This window comes from Pelophylax lessonae (genome assembly GCF_965119305.1).
Source record: "Pelophylax lessonae genome assembly, chromosome: 6".
In the NCBI taxonomy this organism is placed as follows: Eukaryota; Metazoa; Chordata; class Amphibia; order Anura; family Ranidae; genus Pelophylax; species Pelophylax lessonae.
In genome coordinates this window covers 121844422-121862779 of record NC_138773.1, presented here as the reverse complement: position 1 = coordinate 121862779, position 18358 = coordinate 121844422, and the positions used below count along the sequence as shown (strand labels likewise).

At 40.8% G+C, this 18358-nt stretch overlaps 1 protein-coding gene across 1 annotated transcript in view; it reads left to right on the top strand.

Annotated features, from left to right (window-relative positions):
• The first annotated feature begins 528 nt into the window (after positions 1 to 528).
• XYLT1 (xylosyltransferase 1) overlaps positions 529 to 18358 on the top strand; it is a 530851-nt gene continuing 513021 nt past the window's right edge. The window contains exon 1 of the mRNA XM_082261193.1: positions 529 to 837. Within this exon, the coding sequence (XP_082117319.1) occupies positions 571 to 837 (267 nt within the window). The 5' untranslated portion in view covers positions 529 to 570. The remainder of the gene's footprint in view (positions 838 to 18358) is intronic.

The window sequence follows — 18358 nt, the reverse complement described above, 5'->3', positions numbered from 1 at the left end:
TAGATGATCGGCTGTGATGGTAGATGATCGGCTGTGATGGTAGATGATCGGCTGTAATGGTAGATGATCGGCTGTAATGGTAGATGATCGGCTGTGATGGTAGATGATCGGCTGTGATGGTAGATGATCGGCTGTAATGGTAGATGATCGGCTGTGATGGTAGATGATCAGTTCAGTTGTAATAGTAGATGATCGCCTGTAATGGTAGACGATCGGCTGTAATATTAGATGATCGGCTGTGATGGTAGGTGATCAGTTGTCATAGTAGATGATCAGATGTGATATTATCTGTTCGGATTATTGGTAGCTGATCAGCTGTGATAGTAGATGATCAGTTGTAACAGTAGATGATCGGCTTTGATGGATAGATAGTCGGCCGGTGTTTCCTGAGACTGGTCCATCCTCCGCAGGGATGCCAGGGATGCCGAGCTCCGTCCATGGCCTTCCCAGGCTGAGTTCTCCTCCTATTCTGATGACGTTTCCCTCCTCCTGTTGGTGAGGGGGGGAGAAGGGACAGAAGAGGATCGGTGGAGGATCGGCTGGGGCTCTGTCTCCAGGCGGGTGCTGAAGATGGTGGCGGCTTCATGCCCTCGCAGGCTGGCCCGGCGCTCTCGCTCGGCGATTGTAGCGGCTCTGACCGTCCTGCTCATCCAGACTCTGATCGTATGGAATTTCAGCAGCCTGGATTCTGGGGATGAACAGAGGGGGGATCGAGGAGGAGGCAGCCGGGAAAAGAGGGACCGGGGCAGCATTATCAGCGACAGAGAACGTCCCCAGCCAGGACAGGAGCAGCACCGCAGAGGAGCCGCAGCGGCGGCACTGCACAGCCAGGCTCTGGTAGGTGCCACCATACCATTGTCCCTTCTATGGAGACAAGCCAGCACTGCCTTCCAACAAGGTGATCCTCAGCACATTGCATGGTGGGCATTGCATGGCTAGTCTGGAGATCCAGGGAGTGAAAAACTTTTGTCGGGGCTTCCAGAATTGCTGAGATACGATGTGCTGCCATCATTCACATTTCCCTGCAGTTTCATCTGTACTTCCAATGAAAAATATTCATTAGCCTTAATTACAAGGAAAAAGTCCTAAAATTGTAAGGTGACCCAGTTCACAGTAGATCCACGCCATCTGCCACCGACGAACTGATCGAATTAAAAGTTTACGTCAGTCATTGGCATAATTCATACGATGCGATTGTACGTTGATAATCGCTGGTCGCTTTTATAGACGATCGTATTTTCACATTGGAACGATCACTCTACGATCAGATTTTCTGTCCAGAATAATTTCAGGGAAATGGATTGATGAGACAGTTGGTGTCTTACCAATAATTCATAGATCAGATCGTATTATCCGATTCTGTGAAGATCAGTTTGGTACGTGTGCGTCCACTTCTCGAAAAACGCTAAATTGTGTAGGTTTGTCACCATGGTGGTAGGTAGTGGGTTTCCCTATGACACTCATGGCATCCAGTTGCTTGGATGTCACTAGAGAGATGGTGGCGATGGATTGGCATCATTAGCACCTATCACTGGGATAAATCTAAATGGTGATGGGGCCATTCATCCAGTGGTTGGGGGAATGGGGGAGCCTGCCTATGGAATTAGGTGTTTGATGAGGGCATCATGTGTGGGCTCTGTTAGCTGTTGCTTTTCTGTGATCAGCTCTTGTGGAGAATAACAGACGTGTTCAAGCGGAGTGTGACTTCCCTGTGTGATGTGCTGCTCTGATTTGTCGCTCACGTCTCCTCTGCTTGTTCTAGCATGAGAAAGTGACAAAAAAAGACTCAGACTGAGATGCAGCAGTGGGGCTCCTGTAGCCATTTTTCCATCTCTGAGATCACAGGCATTGCAAAGGAGGTTTAACCTTCCCTTACCAGCCTGGTTTTCAGGGTAGCTCTATTTGGTGTTCCATGTATGGCTGATGTGGAAGTGTGTTTAGAAAGGATATTCGCTGGTAGAAAAAATACCTTTCTGTTGGCGCCTTTGCAGTTATATGCCTAACCATGTTTTTTATTTGAACTAAGTGCAAGGGATTTACTGTCCCCTTCTTTCACGTATGGAAGGTACATTGATGATGATGGAGAAGAAGTGGACCTGTTTCTTATAGTAGAATATTTGTTTCCACTGAAAGATAATTAGCTGCTATGGGTAATAGCTTCACTTTATTTCCAATTTTCACCCCAGTATAGTCTGTCAGTTAATCCCTTTATTTCGGTAGTAGCTGTAATACATAATCTTAAGCAGCCTTTCTCAACCAGGGTTCCTCCAGAGGTTCCTTGAGTAGTAAGCTGTGATGGATTGATCTCCCATCTACACTGAACATTAATTTAAAGGACAATTTTCTACTGACATCCAATGTAAAGGGTCACTTCTACACTGACCATTAAAGTATGAGAATGCTTGTCCACTTACATCCAATGTAAGGGATTGCTTCTAGACTGACCATCAATGTACGGGAACACTTGTCCACTTACATCCAATGTAAGGGGTCACTTCTAGACTGACCATCAATGTACGGGAACACTTGTCCATTTACATCCAATGTAAGGGGTCACTTCTACACTAAACATCCATGTACGGGAACCCTTATCCATTTACATCCAATGTAAGGGGTCACTTCTACACTAAACATCAATGTACTGGAACACTTGTCCATTTACATCCAATGTAAGGGGTCACTTCTAGACTGACCATCAATGTACAGGAACACTTGTCCATTTACATCCAATGTAGGGGGTCACTTCTACACTAAACATCCATGTACGGGAACCCTTGTCCATTTACATCCAATGTAAGGGGTCACTTCTAGACTGACCATCAATGTATGGGAACACTTGTCCATTTACATCCAATGTAAGGGGTCACTTCTACACTAAACATTCATGTACAGGGAACCCTTGTCCATTTACATCCAATGTAAGGGGTCACTTCTAGACTGACCATCAATGTATGGGAACACTTGTCCATTTACATCAAATGTCAGGGGTCACTTCTAGACTGACCATCAATGTATGGGAACACTTGTCCATTTACATCAAATGTCAGGGGTCACTTCTACACTAAACATTGATGTACGGGAACACTTGTCCATTTACATCCAATGTAGGGGGTCACTTCTGCACTAAACATCCATGTACGGGAACCCTTATCCATTTACATCCAATGTAAGGGGTCACTTCTAGACTGACCATCAATGTACAGGAACACTTGTCCATTTACATCCTATGTAAGGGGTCACTTCTAGACTAACCATCAATGTACGGGAACCCTTGTCCATTTACATCCAATGTAGGGGGTCACTTCTACACTAAACATCCATGTACGGGAACCCTTATCCATTTACATCCAATGTAAGGGGTCACTTCTAGACTGACCATCAATGTACGGGAACCCTTGTCCATTTACATCCAATGTAAGGGGTCACTTCTACTCTGACCACCAATGTATTGGAACACTTTTCCATTTGGATCCAATGGATTTATTGATACCAAATGTAATGGGAAATTTCTCCACTGACCACCAACGTATAGAAACACTTGCCCATTACGAACAAATGTAGAGGGTCACTTCTACGTTAACCAACAATGTTCAGGAACACTTGTCTATTGACATCCAATGAAAGCAGTTACCTCTCATTCAAGTGTTTATTCTTCTTTATTTGTTTAATATTTGGTTGGTTGCTATATTTGTTTTCAATTAAAACTGTCCATGTTGATAAATGTTATTCTTTATATGATGAAATGGGTTTTCTACAAACTGCAGTTTCTGACATACAAATGATATCCTTGAGATCTATGTTCATGACCTTCCATTTTTCCATGCTTGACAATCCTTTTACCTGTTGAGTAGTCACCATATTAAGGAGAATCCCACCAGCTCTTCTATTGGGATTCGTCATAAAAGAGAACTGGTCATGTAGGAAGAGTTCTATCTTTACAAATGTTCTTTCTGATGGTTGGTTGGGCTTCATCGTTGTGTTGTGACAAATTTCTTTTCTTTATGAGCTTCGCTGATGTCTTTGCTGGGTTTTACAGTTTATTGCTGTCAGGCTGTGACACTCTCAGTGAGGGGCTTGTCTTTTATTAGAAGGACTTCACATTGTTTCATTGGTGGCTCTGCCTGAATAGGTATAGGTATGTTTAGTGTGGGTCTTGTCGGTTCGCCTAACTTTAGCTTGAGGAAATGACTTTATCTTGGGGTTGATTTACTAAAGGCAAATAGTCTGTGCACTTGCTTCAGATCTGAGGGGGAGATGCAAGGAAAATTAAAAAAAACTTTTTTTCTAAGATGATAGAAATCAGCAGAGCTTTCCCTCATTTCAGAGCTTCCCTTCAGATCTAGCACTACTGCACTTGCAGTGAACTTGCACTACACAGTATAATTGCCTTTAGTAAATCAACCTCCTTGAGTAGTTGATGTCGGTGACAGCAGGCATCTTGTACTGTTAAAATTTAGGAGGTAATTAGGGGCACCAAATTGAGGGGTAATTAATGGGCACCATACACGTTACAATCTTACTATACAATTAACTTTAGATTTACCATATAAGGATCTACCTGATCCATACAACAGTGATCCATATGATAAAGTGGAGGCATCAGTAGCCCCACATTCAAATAAAGAGGACCTTACTTGTCAAACAACTTTCTGAAATGTCACCAATACCATGCTGGTTATATATGTTGTCTCTTTTGTGTATACATGTCTTTGTAGTGTTAATATTGTGAACTATGAATGTTCTGTTTTTTATAATAAAATAAAAATGTGTTAATTTTTATATATATGTAGCCATATATTTTTAAATACGATACCATAAAAGTCCCCTTTAGCCCACTCTCTTTCCGGTATCCCTATCAAGGGAATTGGTATTTTTCATAATGATCCATATGACAATTTGTATCCAATCAGGCTGGCCTTTGCACTACATAGTTGTTGGTAAATTTATAGGAAATTGGACAATCAAATTGTAATGGACTCAGTGGGCACTGGCACAGTTCTGTTAATTTATACCCGCCTTTCCCCCCCTTTTCTCTATAATTGTAATTCAAATATTCATTCCAGTTTTAACTGCAGTATCTTATAACAGAAAGTGTCAGTTTGATTAGGTTTGGGGATTATTAGAAAATATATGCGAAAGAATTTTTATTTTGGCAGATGGAATTCATTTTATAGATATTTTGTGGAGTTCTGGCAAAGTTTTTGGCCCCAGGCTATTTATGATGCTTGAAAAATTGGTTGACACGCATCACTTGAACAACATTTAAGTGTTGCCAGGAAATGCAGTTCACAGCACTGGAATGGTTATATTTTCCTGTATTGTGATTTTATTAACAATTTTGCAAAATCATTCTTATCCAGGATATAACTTCAGATATACAGCTAAGCCCTTCCTTTTACGAATAGCAGAACTCAAACTTTAGAAACTATAGTTGATTTTATCCTTCCTGTATGGGTGTCGACAGAATGTATAAACCGGTGAAAAAGCTGTATTCAACTCCTACATATATACAAAAATAAGAAAGAACATTAATGAGTGTTAAAATAAAACATGAAAAACAAGAACAGCTGACAGTGCCCTTTATGGGAAGCTATCAGAACATAATTATTGTGAATTCTCCAATAACGTCCTCTGTGGGTGGACCCCAAACCTTCCCTGGACTGCGGGACAGCAAAATAAAAAGGCAGTGGGTAGGGCAGCAAAGTGGTTAGCACTTCTGCCTTGTAGCACTGGAGTTCCTCTTTAGGTCAGAACCCTATCTGTATGGTGTTTGCATGTTCTCCCTGTGCTTATTATTCTTTTATTACAGCATTTGTATAGCACCAACAATATTCACAGTGTTTTACATATATTGTACATTCACATCAGTCCCTGCCCTCAAGCTTACAATTTATGGTCCTGACCTCACATGCATATATACACTTACTAGGGCCAATTTATAGCAATCTCCATACAGGTAGTGTCATGGTTAAGATTAAAACTAATGACCCTATTTCTACAAGGCAGAAGGGCTTACCATTAAAGCTGGCCATACATTATACAATTTCCTTATCCAATTTCCTTTAGATTTACCTTCAACTGTGTAGTACAACGGCCTGCCTGACTGCATACAAATTGAAAGTGTTTAGGTTTGATCTCATATCATATGGTTTTGGTAAGTCTAAAGGAAAACTGTTCAAGAAAATTGTATAATGTATGGGCAGCCTAAGCCACTATGCTGGCATGGGTTTCCTCCCTCACTCCATGCTGGTAGGTTAGTTAGCTCCTGTCTAATTTTAAACTAGTATGATATTCTGCTGAGTGGCTTCTTCACCATGTGCTCCAACAGCAGATAAAATGGTCTGAGTCCCCAGGGAGAAAAGTGCTATAGAAATATAATAATAATTATAATAATAATTAATAATCAACTATCCTAATTTAGGGATTCTGCCCAAGATGTGTCATAAGCAAGCATATCTATGAATGAGCAAGATGCTGTAACATAAATGCAAGGAGTATGTGAAACACCACATTGATGTGATCACATCTAGAAATGTCATTTCAGGGATTATTAACCCACAAACTTATAGTATAGAATACATAATTGTGCGTCTGTTCCTTTAAGATTCATTCTAACTATCTGCGGTGATCTGTATTTTCCCATACTCGATAAATGGTATTCCAATATACACTATGCATACAAAGTATATGATGGATCCTCTTCATTCTGAACATTTAGGCATCATGTACACTAGGCATCAAAAACCGTGCTTTAAGGAGTGTCTGATTACTTCTAAATGCCCCTCTATGTTAGCTTATGTGTTCATGCATACATTGGTGGCATTTAGATGCAGGACTTATTTGGTATGCATACATAGGTATATACAGGTGTATACATAGGTGTATACAGGCATTTAGATGCAGGACATATTTGGTATGCATACATAGGTATATACGGGAGTATACATAGGTGTATACGGGCATTTAGATGCAGGACTTATTTGGTATATTCACATAGGTGTATACAGGCATTTAATTACAGGACATATTTGGTATGTATACATAGGTGTATACAGGCATTTAGATGCAGGACATTTTTGGTATGTATACATAGGTGTATACAGGCATTTAGATGCAGAACATATTTGGTATGTATACATAGGTGTATACAGGCATTTAGATGCAGAACATATTTGGTATGTATACATAGGTGTATACAGGCATTTAATTGCAGGACATATTTGATATGCATTCATAGGTGTATACAGGCATTTAATGACAGGACATATTTAGTATGTACAGTATACATAGGGGTATACAGGCATTTAGATGCAGGACATTTTGGTATGTATACATAGGTGTATACAGGCATTTAGATGCAGGACATATTTGGTATGTATACATAGGTGTATACAGGCATTTAGATGCAGGACATATTTGGTATGTATACATAGGTGTATACAGGCATTTAATGGCAGAACATATTTGAGTATGCATACATAGGTATACACAGGCATTTGGATGCAGAACCCCCCCCCCCCCTTCCCCAGGGTCAGTGCATTCAGAAGAGAAGCATTTTGCACATGTTGGATGCATCTGCACATGTTTGGAAAAATGGGACTTTAGGCACATTTTTATCCTGCTTTCCCCTACCAGGAGAAAGGCGTTTAGAAGAGTTGCAGCGTGCATGAGGCCTTAAACACCGGGCTTTGTGTAATGTAATGAGCAGAGCTTTAACAAAGTAAGCATGTATTGTACTAAGAAAGATGACACTTTGCATGAATGGACTCTGCAATATCATTGCGTCTGATATTTACTATGCATATCAATGTATGACCGATTAGTTCTAAACATTCATACACTGGACTTCATTTGTGAAGTTGATGTGTGCAGTTAAAAAAGGTAACACTATCCATGTATAACCTCAATGGTATATTCATTCAGAGCCTGTTCACACATGAATAGCCAACTCCCAGGAGGGTAATCCGCTGGGGTTTACTATCCGTTAGCTGTCGGTTGCAGCTGGCGGTATGGGGCGATTTTGGAAGTGCACAAAATTTACGCTTCATTCCTGTTACTGTACAGCAGCGTAGTGCATTGTGCTTCTGTACAGTACTCTGCGATATGTCTGCATGTTATCGCAGATCATTGCTGCACAGCTCTGGGCTGCCTTTCAGAGTGAATAGGACACATAGAAAACAATTGCTGTCTGTGTGTTCTAGCAGTGGCCTGAGTTTTTATAGTGCAGAAGTGTGCATTGGCTCTTAGATTTCCATGGTGTTTTTGTTTTTCTGCCTGAGCTCCATACTTTATAACCTGCAACCAAAATGGTTTTCATTTGGTGTGGCCGATTATTGGGGGCCGATATTCACTTATTTTGAAGTATCGGTCACAAACTTGCCGATATGGCTGATATTGCTTCAAGTGATTTTACCGGGGGGGAGGGGGATGCCTGCAGTTGCAGGCATCCTCCTGGTACCATTTTTTATACCGGACGGTCAGCTTTCTTGTAATAACAATTGATGGAGCTAATCAGCCGCTCGGCTGTTATTTTAAGCAGTGAGAGGGGATGCCCCCCCTGCCGCTTGGCCCAGGTCTCCTGTCCCACCAGGAGGCCAAAGCGGCCAACCGGCATGTCCAATGCCTGCCCGTAGACCTGAACACCGGTCTCCGGTGTAGTAATCCAGAAGCAATGTCATGACATCACTTCCGGTTACTGGAGCCCCCAGATTAAAAAAAAAAAAATGACAGTATTCAAAACAGCCACACTTGGAGTTTTGAATGCTTTTAAGTGCAGAGGAGGGGGTTGGGGGTCTTACAGACCCCATATCCCTCCATAAAGAGCACCTGTCACTGCCTATTACTGTCACAAAGGATGTTTACATTCCTCATGACAGCAATAAAAGTGATAAAAAAAAAAAAAGTAAAAGGACAGTGTAAAAATAAAAACGTTAAATGTACGGAATATTGACACCTAATATCGTCTATCGGCCTGAAGGGAGGCCAGAAAATCGGAATCGGCCCTGAAAAAAGAATATCGGTTGATCCCTAGTTTTCATTGCCACTTTAACAGATTCTACTTCCGAGGAAAGTGTTGGGCTAGATGACCATACAATGTATTTTCAGTGCTGGATAAAAAATACTATACTTTTCAACCTGACTAACTATGTGCTATAGTATAGTGCATATTGCTCTCAGCTCAAGGACGTATTGACCTAAGCTTGTACATTGTGTCCTGACTGAGCTCTTACTTTGCAACATTGTAGCATGCGCATCCAAAATGAATAATATTGCAAAACATCCACCTCTTCTGCGTGACTATACTTATAGATACAAATCTGGGCACACAATTGTTTATCTGGCATAATGGCACCCCCACACATCTTGCGAATGCAAATACAATCACCTTAGCTATGACACATTGTATCGCAGTACCATTCCATATTCCACCTTCTACTTCACTGATATTTTATGAACATTTGTGAAATGTGCTGTAAATGCAGTGACAATAAGGCCACATGCACACAGGACGTTTCCTCCCCTGGACGCCTTACATAATTAAATCAATTGTAAAAAGAAATATACCCACTTCAGTACTGGCACTTTCACCCCCTTCCTGCCCAGGCCAATTTTCAGATTTCAACGCTGTCACACTTTGAATGACAGTTACTGAATCATGCAACACTGTATACAGATTTTTATCATTTTTTTTTTTTTTTAAACAGAAGCTTTCTTTTGGTGGCATTTAATCACCACTGGGTTTTTTATTTTTGCTAAACAAAAGAAAAGTTGTTGCAAATAGGTAGTATTTCTTCTCACTGATGTGTGCTGATGAGGCTGTACTGATGGGCACTGATGAGGCTGTACTGATGGGCACTGATGAGGCTGCAATGATGAGGCTACAATGATGAGGCGGCATTGATGGGCACTGATGAGGCTACAATGATGAGGCGGCATTGATGGGCACTGATGAGGCTGCAATGATGAGGCTACAATGATGAGGCGGCATTGATGGGCACTGATGAGGCTGCAATGATGAGGCGGCAGTGATGGGCACTGATGAGGCTGCACTGATGAGGCCACACTGATAAGTGGCACTGATGGGTACTAATAGGTGACACTGATAATTTGCACTGATTGGCACTGATATGCAGGGCACTGATGATCAGTGCCCTGATTATTAGTGTAAACAATATACTAACTGTGCCCTGCCAGCCTTAACGGTTATCAGCTCTCCTTTCCTCCCGCAGAGACAGCGTGTGAGGAAAGGAATGCCGATAACTGTTTACATGTGACCAGATGTGATTGGACACAGCTGATCACATGGTAAAGGACCGCTGTGATTGGCCCTTTACCACGATCTGTGGTCAGCCATGTCCAAAGACTCCAGGCGGCAGGGGAGAGCCATGCTATAGTGCGGACGAGAAGGGGTTAAAAGTAAAAGACATACTGGCAAGATCACCAGGTGAAAATAAATGAAAAAATCCTAAAAAGAAAACAAACGCAGCCATCCCATTTTAGGATTGGTAAGCTGCAATATACTGTATAGCATTTTGGGTTTAATACTGCTTTAAAGATCAGCCATAACAAATAAGGTCTTTATGGCATTAATCCACATATTCTCATCACCCCGACTACCACACTCCATCCCTTGCAGCAGCAGCAGCTCTACCTTGGATGCCTACTCCCTCCAGCTGCAGATGCACCAATGACTGTAATGCATTAGATCATCCATACACTGACTTGCCAATTATTGAGTGCTGTGACCTTCTCGCCACCTTGCTGCACTTAGATTGGCACCCCCCTTGCTGTCTCTCTTAGCTATTACAGTGCCATCCAGACTAGGGATAGACCAATATGGTTTTTTCAGGGCCGATACCGATATTGATATTTTGGTCACAACGTATCAGTATCGGCCGATATTTTGCACATTTAAAGTTTTGAAAAATAAAGACAATTTTTTGACACAAATCTGGTACTAAACATGTGGGGTAGGTCTTTTAGCTGTAATGTGCTGTCTTCCCTTCCCTCCCTGCCTGCCAGGAATCCCGTGTGAACCTAGTTTAGTGACATTAAAATCCTAGAATCCACTTTCTTAGTGTTTTTTTATAATGTCCAGTGTGTGTTTTTGTAATAGAATAGTGGGAAATACCTTCATTACTTCGCTGCTCCGGACTCTCCTCGCTAATCTCCCACACTATTAGATTACAAAAACACACACTGGACATTATATAAAACACTAATAAAGTGGATGCTAGGATTTATCGGTAATATCGGCCAGTTCTAGGGCAGATACTAATATATCAGTAAAAGTGAATATCGGACCTCCGATAATCGGCTTTGCCGATAATCGGTCGATCCCCAATCCAGACCCTATCCTGTGTATCCACAGTGACAGTTTCTTTGGTGTCCTCCCCACATGGGAATCTTTTTTGAGAACCATGATAAGCATACATTTGTTTTACTTCATTTGAGTTGCTAATTTTCTTAATAGAGACTTCTCCCAGTGTGTAAATTAATGTATACACTGAAATGATCAAAAAGTGCTAAAACAAATTAAAGAAAAACTCCTAAAAACCATGAGAAAAACTATAACTAGTACTCTCATTAGGACCCGGTAGCATTGTGACTTTCGATTCCTAAATTCACATAAATTCCCTCAGGAGGACTTTTTTTATCTAAATTGTTCGCCCGGGCTTCTTTGCAGTCACCTTCATAATCCACATTACTAACAGATCCTCCTGTCCATAATGTTTGAACCAAATGTGTGTCTATCGGTGAAAGCATAAATATCATACATGTGTTCATATAAATGCTGTAAGAGCACCTTTACTTACCTGATCCTCCACTCCTTGAGCAAATGGCACTCCTCTCCAATCTGGTAGTAGACTGTTCCTCGTCCTCATATCTGTAGACCACCAAAGTGCAGGGGAGAATTGGCCACAGGGACTGGCCTAGCATTGTAGAGGAGCATGCTGAAGTGGAGGATCAGGTAAGAAAATCTTCTTTACCTGGTCCCCAAGAATAGACAGATGCAGCCCCACAAAACAAAGACTTTTTCATTTTTGGAGTTCGGCTTTAAGAATCAGTATATAGTATGTGTAAATCAGCTTTTCCCAACCAGACTTCCACCAGAGGTTACTAGGGGCTTATTGGGTCATGAACAACTTCTGCCTTAAGGGCCGTACACACTTGACGAAAATCGGACGAAATATCCTACGATTTTTCTCTGTCTTCTTAGCGCTCATTACAGTTTTTAGTCGACAGTGCATAAATGTTCACAAAATTTCTCGTACAATTTTTCTTTTTTTTTGCACATTTGTTCCTAGACTTCCGGGTTGTCAGCAAATTCAGATCATGCGCGGTCTTTCGTATCCGATTTTTCACGGATGTACTGCATACACATTAAACGAAAATTGGTCGTCTGGGGATGGACGAAAAAATTTTTTGGTGTTTGTCCCTCCGTTTTTTTTCGTTGAAAATGTTGGCATCGGCTGCTGAAAGTTGTGTACACAATAGGCGAAAATCGGACGATTTCAGATCGGGTGGGAATTTTAGGCAGATTTTCTTCTAGTGTGTACCCTGCTTTAGAGATGAGTATCCACTGACACCATTGATCTTTTTAGCTATACTATATTACCAAAAGTATTAGGCTACGTTCACATGTTGCTAATTACAGGCGTTTTTTTAGGTGTTTTTACAGGCGTTATTGTGCAGGCGTTTTTAGGTTGACAAGTGACCAATGGAAAAAAATAAAAAACGCCTGTAATCTGCCCAAAAAGAAGCTCATGTACTTTTTTGAGCATTGGGTGCTTTGCTTACAATGTCAAAACGCTCAAATGTGAACAGGGACCATTGAAATGAATAAGATTTGTCTTGTTGGGCATTTTTTGAGCTGATCCTAGAGCAGAAAAATGCCCCAAAAACGCCCCAAAACGCCTACATGTGAACTTAGGATGCCTGCCTTAACACTCACATACACTTTAAGGCATCCCAGTTTTAGTCCGTAGGGTTCAGTATTGAGTTGGCCTACCCTTTGCAGCTACAACCGCTTTAACCCTTCTGGGAAGGCTGTCCACAAGGTTTAGGAGTGTGTCTTTGGGAATGTTTGACCATTTTTCCAGAAGCGCGTTTGTGAGATCAGGCACTGATGTTGGAGAGAAGGCTTGGCTCGCAGACTACTAAATACTAATCAAATCAATAACTAAATGCAGTTTTCCTTTATTGCTAGTTTATTCTAAATATTAAGTAATCAATAAAAATATTTAATAATGTAATATTTTTTAAAATAAAATAAATACATAAAAAAAAATAGCTTACTGAATGAAGCTTTTTAAAAAGGGTTACTGAGATGTAAGAAGAATTGGTATGTAATCCAGTTTTATATGTTTGCCCAGGTGGCACTGTGACCTCCTTCTGGGACACTATTGTGAGTTGCTGTTCATCATCGGAGCTTTGCTGATAATTGTCTCAGTATGTTGTCAACTATACAATTGTGGCAGAAGTGTCACATGCAGAAATCCGAATGCACTAGTAAATCATACCAGAAAGATAATCTACAGAATTGTGCATGGATTATGGACACCCTTGCCTGCTATTGTTTTGCTTCCATCCTTTAGGTAACCAAAAAGGACATTTCAACCATCACAAAGTGTTCCGTGTGTCTGTAACAGCTTCAGTCTATACCATTAACCACAGGGCACTTTTCTAAGAGTGCAATTTTCCAATAGCATCTGACAGATGTTGTCTTGTGAGTGGATTTGTATTACTGTTATTCTGTTTCCTTTGAGAGGATTTATGATTGCAATATTTCTACTGAAACTAGTAGCGGGGTCCCGGATTTCTCCGTGTACAAAGTGTTTGTGGAGCCTATTGTGTGGAGCTCTGGAATAATAGGGAGCGTCTGGATAGTGGATTTGCAGAGGCTTTTTTCTTGGGGAGGATGGCTCTTTGTATTCTCTCATTTATCTATGAGTTTGGCAGGAAAAATAATAGGAACAAGCTAAATGTCCTATTTTCTTTTCTTTTTTTTTTACATATATTTAGGTATACTGATATTTGTGTGTTTTTTTTATTTTATTTATTGTGTAGAAATATTTGCTTCTTTTGACCTTTCATTTATTTATTACAGGTATTTACACTATAATACCAAAAGTATTATAGTGTAAAAATATATAATATAATATCAAAAATATTGAAATGCCTGCCTTTACACGCACATGAACTTTAATGGCATCCCAGTCTTAGTCTGTAGGGTTTAATATTGAGTTGGCCCACCCTTTGCAGCTTTAACAACTTTAACTCTTCTGGGAAGGCTGTCCACCACAAGGTTTAGGAGTGTCTATGGGAATGTTTGACCATTCTTCCAGAAGCGCATTACTGAGGTCAGGCACTGATGTTGGAGAAAAGACCTGGCTCGCACTTTCTACTCTAATTTATCCCAAAGGTGTTCTATGGGGTTGAGGTTAGGACTTTGTGCAGGCCAGTCATGTTCCCCCATCCCAAATCCGCTCATCCATGTCTTTATGGACCTTGCTTTGTGCACTGGTGTGCAGTCATTTTGGAACAGGAAGGGGCCACCCCCAAACTGTCCCCACAATGTTGGAAGCATGAAATTGTCCAAAATATCTTGGTACGCTGGCACCTTAAGAGTTTTCTTCGCTGGAACTAAGAGACCAAACCCAATTCATGAAAAACCACCCCACACCATAATCCCCCTCCAACAAATGATTTGGACCAGTACCCAAAGCAAAGTTCATAAAGACATGGATGAGCCAGTTTGGGGTGGAGGAACTTGACTGGCCTGCACAGAGTCCTGACCTCAACCTGACACCTTTGGGATGAATTATGAGTGGAGACTGCGAGCCAGGCCTTCTCAGCCAACATCAGTGCCTGACTTTACAAATGCGCTTCTGGAAGAATGGTCAAAGATTCCCATGGACACACTCCTAAACCTTGTAACCATGTAGACAGCCTTTCCAAAAGAGTTGAAGCTGTTATAGCTGCAAAGGGTGTGCCAACTTAATATTGAACCCTACAGACTTATGCCTCGTACACACGCAACGATTATCGGCCGACCGATCGTCTGACTTTTGTGCAGAGTGGTGTTTTGTTAGTTGAAATGTGCTCTAGACTGCACACAAATTTTCTCGGCCAACAAAATTCTACTTCAGAAGTGATGTCATGTGCTGGTTAACTTTCCGTGTGTTTTTTCTTCTCTGAGCATGCCCAGTCTTGCTCATCAGATTTTTGTCTGCCGAAATCTGTACTGACTGACGGAAAATCGGCCGTTGTGTTGACGGCCAACGAAAATTTTATAGCCTGCACACCAGATTTTATTCGGCCGAAAAGTCGAAGTCGGTTGTCGGAAGCATCATACTAACAAGCCGAAAATCGGCCGATCAGACGTTGGCCGAAAATTCACGGCCAATAATCGACGCGTGTGTACGGGGCTTTAGACTGGGATGCCATTAAAGTTCATGTGCGTGTAAAGGCTGGTGTCTTAAAACATTTGTTAATAAAGTGTATATAACACTGACAATTTCCGCAATGCTTTACAGTCCCTAGCCCTCGAGGAGCTTGCAATCTATGGTCCCGGTCTAATATACACACACACACACAAACGGCCAGTTTGAACAGGAGCTGATTCACTTACAAGAATGTCTTTGGAGTGTGGGGAAAAACCTACACAGGGAGAACATGAAAACTCCATACTGATAGTGAACTAAGGGGCCCCAGTGCTAACCACTAAGCCTCTGTGCTGCTCCTAATCTAAGCACTGATCCCAATTAAAGTTTTTCACTCAGGATATGAATCTGATTTGACAGTTCCAGAAAACTTCCTTAGTGTGTAAAAACAATGAAGGCATGATGTTGAAGGAGGCATTTTATTGACTATACTTGATAGCACACTTCTAGCCACTTGCTGTCTACTAAACATATAACAATTTCTTTGACAGCAAGGGGATATAACTGCAGCCATGAGCTTGGCATCATTTTTATAGGCATCTGTTCAGTAAAAGTGATCTGGGCGGCTCTACAGCCACCCAATCACTTTAACTGTAGTGAGAAGGACTGTGCTTGTTAGCCCCCTTGTGATAGTGAAGTTTAATGTAAAACAAATGTACATAAGATATTTTTAAAATTATTAAACTTTTTTTAAAAGTACCCCCCCCCCCATGTATAGATGCAAATGCGTGCTTAGGTCCCACTTGTGTAAGTAAACAGATTGCAACACACATGTTAGGTATCATGTGAGAGTCAGAGTCAGAGTGAGAGCAATCATTTTAGGGCCAACAATTCATGAGGAACTCTAAACTGATAGTGTGGGAAGACTTCTAGAGTGTCACCTATAAAAATTCATCATTTCACAGGCACACACAGTTTTGAATCTTGACATGTAGTATTAGTATAAGCCCCCATTCACATTAGGTAGCTCCGACTTCGGGGGCGACCTGTCAAGTCGCGTGCAGCGCGACTTCGGCGCGACTTGCTCGGACTTCATAACATGATTGTCTATGCAAGTCGCCTCCAGGTCGCCCCGAAGTAGTACAGGACCCTTTATCTAAGTCGGAGCGACTTGTATCGCTCCTATTAGAAAGGCTCCTGTACTACACAATGGAAGCGACGGTGCACGACTTGTCAGGCTGACCAAGTCGCCTGACAAGTTGTACCAGTGTGAATGGACACTTAGTATGTAGTATTAGTATTAGTATTTAGTATTTGTTTATTCAACGCAACATCATGTTTCATATTTTGCCAAAAATTGTGTATTATATTGTGTTTTTGTGCACTAAAATTCATTTTTGTGTAAATTTCTCTTGACAATTTGCATTTGACAAATGGCTGCGCAAATATCGTGTGACATAAAATATTTCAGTAGCCACCTATTTATTCTCTAGGCCTAGGGCCTCTGCTTTCAGAAAATATTTAACGTTTGGGGATTCTAAGCAATTTTCTAGGGAAAAGAAATGCAGATTTGAACAATTATCTGTGTGAAAAATTAAAAAATTTCCACAGACAGTAAGTGGTTTAAAATACAATTTTTTTTTATTATTATTGCAGTTGTGAATTTTATATTCATGTAATTAGTAGTGTTCATTTACTCCAAAAGTTTGTCCTTTATCCTTAAATGCTGCTATACAGTTACATAGGATGTGATAACTATATTTTTGAACCTATAATATTTTACAACCCTTACCTTTCCTAGTGTGCAAAAAGTGGACCTATCATTAGTAATATAGTAATATATAGTAAAATCTGTCAGACTAAAACTAAAATCGTACTGTACAGACAGCCACCATAAAAGGGTTCCTTCATAACCTAAAGACTACTGACACTGTATCTTTAACCCATTCACCATGGGGGATATATTGTGCATCATTGGCCAAAGTGATGTCAGTCAGAAGGTGACAACTAAGGCCCCTTTCACACTTGTGGGATGTTTCCTGCGACTTGAGACTTCAAAGTCGCATGACAAGTCGTACTCTATGATTTCCAATGAGTACCATTTATATCTGTGCGATTTCAAGTCGCAACGACTTCAAAGTAGTCCCTGCACTACTTAGGTCCGACTTTGATGGGTTTTGAGGTCCACAGACCTCAAGATTACACAGGCATTTCTTTCCACTCCACTCAAAATCGTGGCAAAAAATTGCGGTAAAATTGCTCAAAATTTAGGTCGCACAAGTGTGAAAGGGGCCTAAAGGCTCAAATGCAGTTTGTTACAATTGAGAGATTATTTTACTGTAAAATGACATCTAGAAATTCGTTGGTTACCAGAGATGAATGCTACAGAGCTTTAGCTTTTCTAAATGACCCTTGTGACTTGGTGTAAGTTTATATATGGAGTCTATTGTGTGACTCATACAGGACGTCTATGTGGAGTCGGCACAGCAGCCATAACTCATGCCTCTAATATCCCCTGGATTGGATTTCCAAGATAATTTTAGTAGTGCAGGCGAAGGGCTAAATTTACTACTTTTACATCTGTAAAACCCTTTTTGGAACTGGGCTGCAGCTGTATGTCTCTCTGGCATGAATACTTTCATTAAGTGTGCCCATAAAATCCTGAGCATTTTCTTTTTAAAGAGACGGCTAAGGAGATCGCTTTCAGAGCGCTGCGCACATTTCTCAGCTTCAGAATGCTTGGTGCCAATATTTTGCCTAGGAAAATGAAGATCTTGTCACTCACTACTTCTGGATAATCTTTTTAAAGGAGTAACAACAGGAATAATAGTGTTAATAAAATAAATAGCTCATATTCTTTCTTTTGTTTCTTTCATGGGATAATAGGCCAGATCTATCTTAACACTCTAAAGCCATATAATATAATAAAAAACTCTGACCCAGAATTGGATTAAAAATTGGCTGCAGCCGTT